The sequence below is a fragment of the Bos indicus x Bos taurus genome, chromosome 1 (genome assembly GCF_003369695.1).
Source record: "Bos indicus x Bos taurus breed Angus x Brahman F1 hybrid chromosome 1, Bos_hybrid_MaternalHap_v2.0, whole genome shotgun sequence".
Lineage (NCBI taxonomy): Eukaryota > Metazoa > Chordata > Mammalia > Artiodactyla > Bovidae > Bos > Bos indicus x Bos taurus.
In genome coordinates, this window is record NC_040076.1 from 21022511 (window position 1) to 21036079 (window position 13569).

General features: G+C 36.1%; 1 protein-coding gene across 7 annotated transcripts in view; it reads right to left on the minus strand.

Annotated features, from left to right (window-relative positions):
• Positions 1-13569, minus strand: part of USP25 (ubiquitin specific peptidase 25) — a 166912-nt gene that overhangs the window by 73198 nt on the left and 80145 nt on the right. For all 7 annotated transcript variants that reach the window (XM_027547591.1, XM_027547320.1, XM_027547143.1 and 4 more), the window contains 3 exons: positions 10994-11070; positions 5235-5308; positions 494-642 (listed from right to left, as the gene is read on the minus strand). In XM_027547591.1, the coding sequence (XP_027403392.1) occupies positions 494-642; positions 5235-5308; positions 10994-11070 (300 nt within the window). The remainder of the gene's footprint in view (positions 1-493; positions 643-5234; positions 5309-10993; positions 11071-13569) is intronic.

Below are 13569 nucleotides of genomic sequence, written 5' to 3' on the forward strand. Positions count from 1 at the left end.
TTGAGGAAGCAAGTTTTTCCATCTGTCTTTCAGGCAATTACACAGTAATTTTACAAGAAAAGGAGTGTGGTGTTGCCTCCTTGGGCCTGACACATTCCAACATATTTGATATATCAAATTTGATATTTGATATTCTAACATATCTCTATACAGAATTCCACTCTAACATCAGTGTTTTCCTTCCTTACTACCAGCACTAGCATGCTGTAATGGCTGGTACCTTGACTGAAAAAGTCTTAAAAGACTGAACAATGTCCTAAATGACGATTTTAACATAAAATTTTGAGAGAACACTTTAAACGAAAAGTTAACGTAGATTATAGACTGTATTGACTCTGCAATTTTCCCCAAAATGTCTAAATTACCATAATTAAATTCAAAAACATTTTCTGATTATTCTCTCAATTATTAGGTAGCTATACAGTTAGAGCCTTAACTTCACAACACTGTAGAAGACACTTATAGGGAAGGGGAATGAAGATGCTAAACTCACCTCTTGACCAGATTTTCCTGAATTTTCTGAATGTAAAGACTCAATTTCTCCTTCAATCATAGCAGCTTCTAGGCATTCATGTAGATCTTTAAATCCATTGACCTGAAGTGGGTACTGACCAAACATTTCAGTATTTTCAAATTTTTTACCTATAAGAGAGGAGAAATTCATATTCCTCAATATGGCCTTTTAGCTTCTAAAAAGTAAATAAATGTATATTTATCTCAACCTAAAAAGTATACCTGTTTATGTTTCAGACAAATAGATGGGGAAACAAATGTTTATGTTTCAGGCAAAGATGGGCAAACAATGGAAACAGTGACAGACTTTATTTTCCTGGGCTCCAAAATCTCTGTAGGTGGTGACTGCAGCCATGAAATTAAAAAAGACACTTGCTCCTTGGAAGAAAAGCAATGGCAAACCTAGACAGCATATTAAAAAGCAGAGACATTACTTTGCCTACAAAGGTCTGTATAGTCAAAGCTATGGTTTTTCCAGCAGTCATGTACAGATGTGAGAGTTGAACCATAAAGAATGCTGAGCATCAAAGAATTAATGCCTTCGAACTGTGGTGCTGGAAGAGTCTCCTGAGAGTCCCTTGGACTGCAAGGATATCAAACTAGTCCATTCTAAAGGAAATCAACCTTGAATATCCATTGGAAGGACTGATGCTGAAGCTGAAGCTCCAGTATTTTGGCCACTTGATGTGAAGAGCTGACTCACTGGAAAAGACCCTGATGCTGGAAAAGACTGAAGGCAGGAGGAGAAGGGGACAATAGAGGATGAGACGGTTGGATGGCAAAACTGACTCAATGGACATGAGTTTGAGCAAACTCCAGGAGATGGTGAAAGGGAAGCCTGGCATGCTGCAGTTCATGGGCCGCAAAAAGTTGGACATGACTGAGCAACTGAACAACATTTCAGACAGCTGTAGTTACTATTGTTTTCCTACTGGCTTCTACATGCTTGTAAGTATATTCACACACAGCTATGCTATAGATATTAATTACACACTCATATGTGTATATGTAATTATATTTGTCTATGTGTGTGTATATGTTTATTCTTTAAAAAAGTACCTTTTAAGGGCAAGATACTGTACTAACATTGAGAACATACATAGCAGCAAACAAAAGTTATAGGGTCTCTGAGCTGAGGAAACTTTTAGCCTCTTGGAAAAATGCAATATGCACATTAATTGCACATACAGCTATGAACAAATATTATTACAGATGTCAGAAAAGGTGTGGTGAGATAGAGTGCTGTGAGAAGACATGGAAGGGGAGCAAATCTAGACTTTAGGGCTGGAGGGAAAAGCAAGGAAGACTTCCACAGGAAAATGACATTTATGCTGAGACTGCAAAGGTGAATAGGAGGTGGCCAGGCCAGAATTGGAGAGCCAGAGTATCCCTGGCCAAGAACAGTACAGGCAGAAACTTTCAGGCTGCAGAGAATTTGGCATTTTAAAGAATTAAGGGAAAGGAAGTATAGCTTAGGGGAGCAACATGGACATGACAATGAAGAGTTAGGTGGCAGAATCAAAACAAAATTCTTAACCAAGTCTAGTAGCCCTTGTTAAGGATTTTTTTCCTAGTATATTCTGACTATAATGGAAAACTGCTGCATAATTAAATATAGGAACAGAGGCTAAGATTTACATCTCAGAAAAATCCTTATGGTTTCTGTTAAGTGATAAGGCTGGTATGTGACTATATAGAATCCATCTATAAATAAAAGCAGAATGGAATTGGGAATTAATAATAAAAGTGTATAAAAACAGATGAAGTAACACATACACACATTTATAAATATATACAAAAGGAAACACCAATAGGACTTGATTGACTGGTTCATAGGCAGGATGGGGAATAGAAAAGAAAGAAAAGTACCAAGAATGATATTCAGATTTTAAGCATAAACAACTGAATTGATTTTTAAGTACTGAAAAGGGCACCAGTGAAGGAACAGTAGAGGATTTTTTTTTTTTTTTTCACTTTTGTGTTAAGGTAGCAGGGAAAATCATTGGCTTAGAATGGCCCATGATATTTTATGTTGAGAAGAGCTAGGCATAAATAAGTCAGTAACTAAGACTGATGTGAAGCTATAAACTGAATAAGTAGTAGCTTATTCATAGCAGGAAATCAAGGGAGTAAATAAGATTGCCCAAGGAATTAGTAAACAAGAAGAGGAAGAGGATCTAAGCTGAGTCCCAAGGCTCTCTTACATTTAGATATAGAAAGAAACTACAAATATAATTCCTAAAAAGTATCAACAGAGGCAAGAGAAAGCCAAGATAATATGCTGCACTAGAAGCTAAAGAAGTATTTTCAACGAAAAAGCAGGTAAAAGGAGGAGGAGGAGGAGAAGGACCTGCAGTCAACAGCATTAATAGTTGATAAGAATTCAATGAGAATTGAGAGGGATCCAATGGACTTCCAATGGACTAACACATTTAGGAAATCAATAACCTTCAAAAGCCCCCTTTTAGAAGAGGTCTGGAGCCAGAAATAAAAATGGGATAGGTCAAATAAATGGAGAGATAGCAGATAAAAACAAGATCCTATCTTTAAATAAAGAAGATTATGTCTGAATAAGATTAACTGAAAAAGAACATGTGAAGGGATTTTTTTTTTTAATTTTAAAGATATGAAATACCAGATCATGTCTAAACATTGATGTGAACGACACAGTGAAAGGAAGAAGCGAAAGATACAGAAATAAAAGCAAGATAAAGGATAGAAAAAGACCTGAGAGAAAGCATGAAAAGATGAGATTCTTAGCACACAGAGCCAACTGATACTAGACAAAATACTTCCTTTATTACCTGGAGTGACAAAGAAAAGAATGTGGTAGTGGTCGTAATGGATCCAGGTTGGGAAGCCTAAAGCTCATAAATCTGAGGAAGTCACTTTTAAGAACTATGATTAAAAAAAAAAAAAATTATAAGCACAAAATTAGATCCATGGCCTTAGCCAGGATCCACAGTTAGGTTTCATAAATTTCAATGTAAATCTATGAAATCTGAGGTAAGGACTTTTCCAGAAAATGAAGAGACAAAGAAATTATATTAAACATAGAGAAACTGGAAATTGCTATTGCAGAAAATGGGAAAGAAGACAGGGATGAAGACAGACAAAGATGAGTGCCAGGGAGGGTTAAGGGATTGGGACTAGTGAAGCTCAGAGTCACTGCAACTTCATGATACACTACAATTAGCCCATTTGAGTGATTTCCTCCTAACAACAGTCAGGTTCTCGGTACACGCAGAGAGAAGAACATAATTCCACGAGGGCCAGAGACTAGTCAGAGACGGGGTGCCAGAAGGGAAAGGGGGAAAAGAGTTTCAGCAATGTATAAGGAGGATCGTAATGGACAAGGAAGGAAAGGAAAAGGCTGAGAACAGAATGGAGGGATCAACGGCCTGGAAGTTCTGGTAGAGTTGAATGAACTTATGCAACAGAGGACTTTAGTAAACAAACTGAAAATTACCCTACCTCAGAGTCACTAGTCTAAAAAAATGCACTAGGAAGATATATGTAAAAATGACAAGAAAGTGCTCTAAAATATATTGTTAACAAAGCAAATACACAGTTCACCTGGAAATGTACCGAAATTACATTTATACAGCACAGCAACATTGAAACAACATACCAAAACCAAGTACAAAGACTTCAACACTGATGGAGAAATGTTAATAATTCCTTCTAAGAATCCACGTAATATAGACAGACGTGCTCATGACTTGTACAATATTATCAACAATGCACAAACTGATTAGAGCTCCTCAACTTCTACAGATAGTGTTCTACTTCAAATAAAAACTAGTATGACAGTATGGACATCCTAAATAGGAATACAATTCACTATATAAAATATCCCACTCTTTATATAATGAATATATAGCATTTGAGGCAAACAAAATGTACTGACAGCTCAGAATAACCTTTAGCGCATCTAAATCCCAAGTTGTCTCTGCCTTTTTCCAAATCTCAAACTATAAAATCATATTCAAACAAAACTTCATGGCAATCCATCACTTAAGATCTTCAAGAAAAAGCAAATCCCCGAACTTTCAAAAGTTGATCCATAGGACCAATTGGGAAAGATAGTTTTTCAAAAATGTATGCTTTGAAACTTAAGTGATTTTATTACTTGACATATATTTTATGAGTCAGTTTTCCTGCCCTGTTAGGAAAACCAAAGAGTAACTCTTTAGGCTGGATTTTGACTAATAAGAATATTACCACTTTTAACTGATTTTTTTAAAGATAAGAGTACAAATCTTCCTTGAAAACTATATTCTAAAGAATTTTATAATCACCCCCTAAATGGGAACTATGCTAAATTGCTAAGTATAGCTTTTAACTTGCATAGACATGAAACCCTCAAAAACAGTGATCATGATAGCAAGCTCAGCATTAAACTCTAATATTATTTTTTAAAAGGGCACCAACTGCCACCTTAACAATTAACAGTATCACAGAACTTTTCCCAAGGAAACAACATCAGATCAACATTAACTGAGTATTAATTAGCATGCGATAATATACTCTGCACTTTCCTTTATGCATGTAATTCTTTGCTTTCTATATAAATGATTAGCATTAGCAATGTTAACAGAAACCACCAGACATAGGAAGTCAAATTAAAAACCATTTCACAAATAAAGTCACTATGTGACAAAGGACCTAACAATGAATAATATCTCAGTTGTAGTAAAGAAGTAAATATGCAACTATACCTTCAAGCACTCCCACAGCTAGGAATCTTCCATAGAACAACTCTACCATGGGGTTCTTTGGCTTGTCTTCATCCCTAAAAATCACATTAAAATTATAAATGTGACTACAATTTTTAATTTTTAAAACTGCAATAGAGAAAACATTAAAAGAACAGTAATAGATGCCAAGACAGTAACGTTTATGTGGTCATTATGTGTTTGGCTCTGCTATTTAGTGTTGAGCCAAGATACTTAAATTTATTCTGTTTCTTCACGTGTCAACTGAGGATATTAAACTCACAAAGCTGCTGTAAGGGTTAAAAACTGTGTGGGACCTCACTGTAAGAAGATACGAACCTAGTTTGTATTCACAAAGTGCCTGATCATTCCATTATCATGTAGGGCTTTTAGTCATACAATACATGCTTATTTGGACTTGCTGAGAAGGAGGAAAAACCATTCTTGCACACTGGCCATTACCAGTGAAATAAAAAAATACCAGTTTTGAATCAAGTAGCTAAAGAGGTACGCCAATCTTTTGTCAAGTTTCATGTTGCTGGTAAAATTAGGCATCTGTGAATTTTCCAAATTCTTTAACATATAAATTTGTTTTATTATTTTTTTTTTTTTGGCCTGAAGCAAGCAGAAATTTTTAACTTTGTCTTTAATATTTTGTACCCTGTGATCTAAAAACACAAAGTTTATCTTGGCCTTGGTATATAAAAGTATGTTTTATCCACAACTGTACAGAGACTTTTTCTTCATAAATTTTGTGTTTAAATTAATAAAACTGATTTACTTTTTAAAAAGAGAGAAAGATACTATTTGTCTCTTGAAGTGTTACATGCACCCCCATTTAAACCATAAAACAATTGGAGGGAAATACTTCACTTAAGCCTTCCAACAATTCTGAGGTAGCATGGTGGTTATTAGTGCTGTACAAAAAGATTTCCAGCCTTCTACTTTCAGATACATAGTAAGAAGCACTTTCCGATCTACTTTCTATTTAAATTTGAAAAAAAAAACCAAAAACCTGAATTGTGATAAAATACACACAATATAAAATTTACCATCTTAACCATCTTTAAGTGTACAGTTCTGCAGTGTTAAGTATATTCACAACTGTTGTGGAACCAACCTCTAGAACTAATTTCAGCTTGAGAAACCGATTAAACAATTCCACATTCCTTCCTCCCATCAGGCCCTGGTAACCGCCATTCCAACTTTCTGTTTCTTTGAAAGTGACAACTCTAAACACATCATATAAGTGAAATACAGTGGTTGTCTTTTTGTGACCAGTTTATTTCACTCAGCACCATGTTTTCAAGGTTCATGCATGTTGTAGCATGCGTCAGAGTTTCCTTACTTGCTAAGGATATTCCATTGTATATGTATACCACATTTGTATTTCCATTCATCCATGGACATAATCAGTGACTTTCAACATTTGTCATTGTGAAGAATGCTGCTATGAACATGAGTGTGCAGCATCTCTTTGAGACCTTGCCATAAATGCTTTTGGATTTAAATTTAGCAGTGGAATTGCTGGATCATCATGTGGTTAATTTTTGCTGTTCCGTCTTTATAAATGCAATTGACAAACAATTTTAAGATACTCGAAGTATACAACATAATGATTTGATGTATGTATACACTGTGAAAGGAGTCCCTCTATCAAATGATAATTCTACTATTAATTTTTTAAAGGAATAACCATAATGTTTTCCACAGCAGCTGCACCATTTTACATTTCCATCAACAGTGCAAAAAAGTTTCAATTTTTTTCACATTTCAATACTTGGTTATTTTCTTTTTTTTTTTTGTCATTGTTGTTTTTATGCTTTGCACAACAAAATGTGAGTGGAGGTAATGTGTGTCATTTCTGGTCTGTAACTTTGAGAGCCAATATATTTTTCATTGATGTAGTGATCCCAGAAGGCTGGGATGAGATGAAACCTCTGTCATCTGATATGGGGAAGAGGAAGAACAGAAAGACTGTCACTCTTGATGTAAAAGTCCACAAATCTTTAGACATAAAGATTAGTACCTCCATTTTCATGCATCATACTCCCGTGTACTGGGTTGGTCAAAAAGTTCGTTTGGGTTTTTCCGTGATATCTTACAGAACTTTTTGGCTAACCCAACAGAAAAACAACATTCCTGGATTCTCTCCTTATTTTCACACACATATTACACAGAAAGAGCAATGACATACCAGGTTGATGTCTTTGACAGAAGAAACTGTGTAAGAGCAGCTGTACTAATTCTGAATGCTCTTTCCAAGTACCTTATCAATTCTTTGTATCTAAATTTTGGTCTTCTCTCCACTGACCTGCAGGATGCACTGACCTTCCCTAAGGAATCAGGCTGACAAATTTTCCAGAAATTCTTTACCCTGTCCTTCTTTGCAAACTCTCAGAGGTCTTATTCTTTACTGTGCATTTAATCTTTGAATCTCAGGGACCCAGACTGTTGTTATCAACAAAAGTGCAAGGAACACAAGTGAAGAGCAATTTAAAACACCTGAGACTTCTATAATAGAAATGATATATCCACCACTTGTATGAAGAAAAGATAGACTGACGCGAATATCACAAATATCAAAGGCCAAAAGACATCATCAAAGAAAACTTGTATCAGGGACACCGCAGCCTCAGGAATCAGGTTGGTACAGAAAGAGTTCAAAGATGTAGAGCAACTGATACAGTACGCAGTGCTTCCCAATCTTTTAAACTTTAAAAAGTTTTAGCTCCATAAAGAGTAAAGCAAAAACAAAACTACTGAGAAATAAATGAGAAGCGCTTCAAGTAAGGCTTGTGATTTCAGATGAAATAGGAAAGTTCTAGATTCTTTTAAAACAGTTTTAGAGAAAGGAAAGAGAAAACTTGTTAGTTCAGTTCCGTTTAGTCGCTCAGTTGTGTGTGACTCTTTGCGACCCCATGGACTGCAGCACTCCAGGACTCCCTGACTATAACCAACTCCCGGAGTTACTCAAACTTATGTCCATTGAGTCGATGATGTCATCTAACCATCTCATCCTCTGTCCTCCCCTTCTCCTCCTGCTTTCAATCTTTCCCAACACGAGGGTCTTTCCAAATGAGTCAGCTCTTCACATAAGGTGGCCAAAGTATTGGAGTTTCAGCTTCAGCATCAGTCAGTCATTCCAATGAACATTCAGGACTGATTTCCTTTAGGATGGACTGGTTGGATCTCCTTGCAGTCCAAGGGACTCTCAATAGTCTTCTGCAACACCACAGTTCAAAAGCATCAATTCTTCGGCGCTCAGCTTTCTTTAGAGTCCAATTCTCACATCCATACATGACTACTGGAAAAACCATAGCCTTGACTAGATGGACCTTTGTTGGCAAAGTAATGTCTCTGCTTTCTAATATGCTATCCAGGTTGGTCATAACTTTCCTTCCAAGGAGTAAGCATCTTTTTATTTATGGCTGCAGTCACCACCTGCAGTGATTTTGGAGCCCCAAAAACAAAGTCTGCCACTGTTTCCACTGTTTCCCCATCTATTTCCCATGAAGTGATGGGACCAGATGCCATGATCTTTGTTTTCTGAATGTTGAGCTTTAAGCCAACTTTTTGACTCTCCTCTTTCACATTCATCAAGAGGCTCTCTAGTTCTTCTTCGCTTTCTGCCGTAAGGGTGGTGTCATCTGCATATCTGAGGTTATTGATATTTCTCCCAGCAATCTTAACTCCAGCTTGTGCTTCATCCAGCCCAGTGTTTCTCATGATGTACTCTGCACGTAAGTTAAATAAGCAGGGTGACAATATACAGCCTTGACGTACTCCTTTCCTGATTTGGAACCAGTCTGTTGTTCCATGTCCAGTTCTAACTGTTGCTTCCTAACCTGCATACACATTTCTCAAGAGGCAGGTCAGGTGGTCTGGTATTCCCATCTCTTGAAGAATTGTCCACAGTTTATTGTGATCCACACAGTCAAAGGCAGTCAAAGGCTTAAGCACAGTCAATAAAGCAGAAATAGATGTTTTTCTGGAACTCTTTTGCTTTTTCGATGATCCAGCACATGTTGGCAATTTGATCTTTGGTAACTTGTTAGTTATTAGACCAGAAAAGTTGACACTCCAACCCAAAAAAATTTTTTAGAAGTAAAATGAGTAAAATAAGGAAAGATCTCCAAAACCAGAAAAGAATGATTCTTTCAGAAATAACCAGGATTCAGGAAACAGCCAAGTGGCAGTCTAGAGAGAGACAGCCATCAGGGAGCTGTGTTGAACAGAGGCTACTACATGAGGTGATTACAGAAAGTCTGGACAGATTTCAGAGGAGGAACTAGGGACTTCAGGGTAAAGTACTCAAAGAATTATAGAGATAACTCCAAAGAGACTCAGCTTCCATAGATGGGGATACAGATAGCATTCACACTCTGAGGAGATACGCTCAATAAATTTTGGGGGTTGGAACTCTAAGGAAAAGTACAAGGAACATGAATTTTACTAAAGAGGAGCCAGGGTGGACAATTGCAGATAAAGTTCACACACAGGCTGTCTCTTGGTCTGAAAGGACAGAACCCTGGTGGACTTCTGCAACACAAAAGAGGTGAAGGTGGGCAATGCCTGTGTGAATAATAAACTACTTGGGCACACTCCTAACTCATATTTCACTAACTCTCATTATGACAGACCTATTAAGACAGCATAGAGGGATAGGGCAGAAAACAAAGTCAAGCAACAAGAGAGAGAAGACACTTGGCCATCAAACAGAACTGGTTCCATACAAGGTAGAGGTTTAGAAGCAGGTTAAACTATTAAGAATTCAGCCAAGACCTCCTTAAAAAGAATGGGGGGAAAATGTAACTGCACCTTAAAGAACTATCCCATCCAAAAAAAAAAACCAGCAGAAAGAAATATACTAAAGGCCTAGAACATTCAAAAGTTGAGAAAACAGCTTATCATAGACATGATGATCTTTACTGGAGCTGGAACTCAGGTTTCAGAAAGCATCAACAGCAGATTCAGTTCACCATCAGGATGGGGAGATTTACCAAATGAAACTAACATAAAGAAAGAAAATACCTAGAAAGCAGGTTTCACAAGTCTAATCAATTTCATAGCAAAATGCTATGGTAGCAACCATTGTGGCATGAAAATATGTTATTAGAAAGACAGCTTATATTTAATGCAGCACTGAAGGCCAGTAAACTGACGTTTATAAGAAAACTGCAACTTAAGAATTTTGGTGAACAGAAAAGAAGAGTACCAGACCACAACTGTTAGCATCATAAACTTCTTAACATTCCAAAAAGGAAGCAGCTTTCAATGATACATTCTAAGTTTCCCACAACAGAATTTTTCCCTCAGATATTGTAGATTTAGTGCCATAATCTGGAGAGATTTCTTCCAACGTAAGTTTTTAAGTAGTTGTCTAATAAAAAAAAAAATTGGCCCTTAATGATAGACATCCTGGCAGAATTAAAACCATGATGATTTCCTCCATTTATGACTTCATCCAAAGTTTCTGCTACAGTCTTTAGCAACAGTAACTTGAGTCTGGATTGAACTAAGAGCCAGGAACACTAGAGCTGGACTGAAAGCTAAAGGGTTGAAGCTTCACTTTTGTTTTAAACCTCAGCATTTGTGGCCACAAATTCAAAAAAGCTTATATACAGATAACATTTGGGTTTCCATACACTTATCTCAGATTCCTATTTCTCTGTTGACACTGAATACATGAGAGAAAAAAAAAAAAAAGTGTTATTTATCAATCTCCTAAACCCCATAAACTAAACTTCACAGTAACTTACGTCTCTTCTTCAGCTTTCATTTGGAAGGCATCTTCTAACCAATCTAATAATTTGTGTGTAAACTCACTCACGTCTTGCTGTGGGGGAAAAAAAAAATGTCTTATTGATATTTGAGCCTACTAATGAAAACACTGCAACATAAAAGTTACAGCTAGTCTTTTCTAATGTATAATTAACTGACCCCTCACAAAGGTATCATATGAAATGTTTCACATCAAATGCAAGAAATATTTATAACTTAACAAGAACATAAAATCAGTATTTGAGAAAAACAAGTATTATATTCATAATTATGTGACTGAGTTTCACTTTAGGAAGAAAAAATATATATGTATATCTATTGATATATATAAAAACTCATACTCATGAATGAGATTTTTAAAAAGAGTTATTACCTCCCCATAGAGTTCTCTAATGAATCTTTATATAACGAAGGTCCCACATTACCAAAGAGTTCTTCCTTATACAAAATTTATTACTGGCTTCTCTCTTAGAAGGAATATGAGCTTTTAAACAATTCATTTTCTCAATTCAACTGTTACACACCACTTTTTAAGCCATATCTAATCTTACTAAGATATATGTTAACTTGGATAGGTTGAGTCTAATCAATCACTGACTCCCTGATTATCAAGGTCAACCACCTCTGAAGTTCAAACTGAGTCTCCAATCAGAACCAGCAAAAGTTCACCTTCCACAATCCCTTCTGTTGGTTCTAGCTCACCTGACATAGTTACACAGGAGTAAAGCAATGGCAGTTGTACTCATAAACTACCATAAACTTCTTTCAACAATCTGACCTGGAGTACAGCAAACAGGTTTGTATAGAACCTGCATGAAGAGTGGGGTTGAGTGGGAAGATAAAGCAAGTTTTACTATGACTGCCCAAAGACAGATAAGTAAGTGTAAGCAACTTGCTTTTATCAAAGTAGCCCTAAATATAAAACAAACTTACTGTTATACATTTCCACAGGTAGTTTTTTGAAGAGCATCTAGGACAAGTGATTTACCTTGAAAATGTTGAAACTAAGGTCTAGGAAGCATAAATAAATCATTCCAAAGCCATATGAAGACAACCAAACTTAACACAAAAAGCTAGTTATAAACATCCATACCACCCGTAGTGGGTTAAATTGAGGCCTGTCAAAATATATGTCCACTTGGAACCTCAGAATGTGACTGTATTTGGAAAAAGTGTCTCTACAGATGTAAAGAAACTATGGATCTTAAGATGAGACCATTCTGGATTAAGACAGGCCCTAAATCCAGTGATGGGTACTCTTGTAAGGGGGGGGGTGGGTAGGGGGAAGGAGCAGGCGCACAGACGTACAGGGGGTAAGGTCATATCAACACAAAGAGACTGGAACCATAAGCCAAGGAACACCAGGAATCACCAGATGGTGGAGGCAAGGAAGGACTATCTTTGAGGGCCACTGGAGCAAGCACGGCTCATTCAGCCACACCTTTATTTTGAACTTCTGGCTTCTAGAACTATGGGAGAATCATTCTCTGTTGCTTTGAAATCACTCAGTTTGTGGTCATTTGTTATGGCTGTCCTAACTAATATAGTACCTTAAAACGACTTGCCAGATTTTTCTATAATGTTACTTACCCTGCAAGGCTATATCTGACAAGAAAGAAAAAGGTTTCCTAGTTATCCAATGCTCTTCAGAAGAAAATGTCCGGGTGGGGAGGTAAAATTGAAAACAACAACAAACATAAGCAAATTCTGATATGACCACCTTTTTTGTTCATTTATCTTTGCCATTAAAAGCATTTTTTAAAAAGCACAGGAAAAGCAGTGGCAAAATCAGACACCTTTCAGAACTCTCTGCCAAAGACCCTCTCCATACATCCAGAAAACAGATATATATGCAAGCACTACAACAACTACACTGCAAATGTAGTGGAATTTTTAAAATCTCAAGTATCCTCTTTATTTTCTGCCCATTACATTACTATCATCTTATTCAATATTGTTGCTATTATCCTCTGCTACTTTCTTTGCTTCTCTTCTGCTTTCCTTTAATTTCTCTAACTTCTCAAATTATATGTAAAAATGTTGGTATGTTTGTAGACATTTTCTACTTTTATAGGAAATTTTCCAATATTCTTTTTAATAAATTGATAAAAAGTAACCAAACAGCACTACATAAAGATTGGGAAATAAAAGAAACAGTGACAAAGTTAATACCATTCAGAAACAAAGTTAATATCATTGAGAAACCCTTTCTGAGTAGGAGTTTCTGCCAGCAAAAACAGGCATATCCAAAGCACATATACTAGGCTGACACTGGGTTATCACACCTTGGTGAAGACTTTTAATTACACACTTATGAACATTTTTCATTTTATCTGTTACTTTCATTTAGTAATTTTAATTAAAATTACAGCTTGATTTATCATATACTATCAAGATCACTGTTTTTTAATTTAAAAGTAAATCTTCCAAATAATCATATTTTAAATGGTTCCAAATTATTCTTATAAAAATAAGAATTGTTTTGATAATAGAAATGTTATTTTCATTTATCTTTTAAAAACACTGCTTAAGGAAGAAAAAATTAAAATAAAAA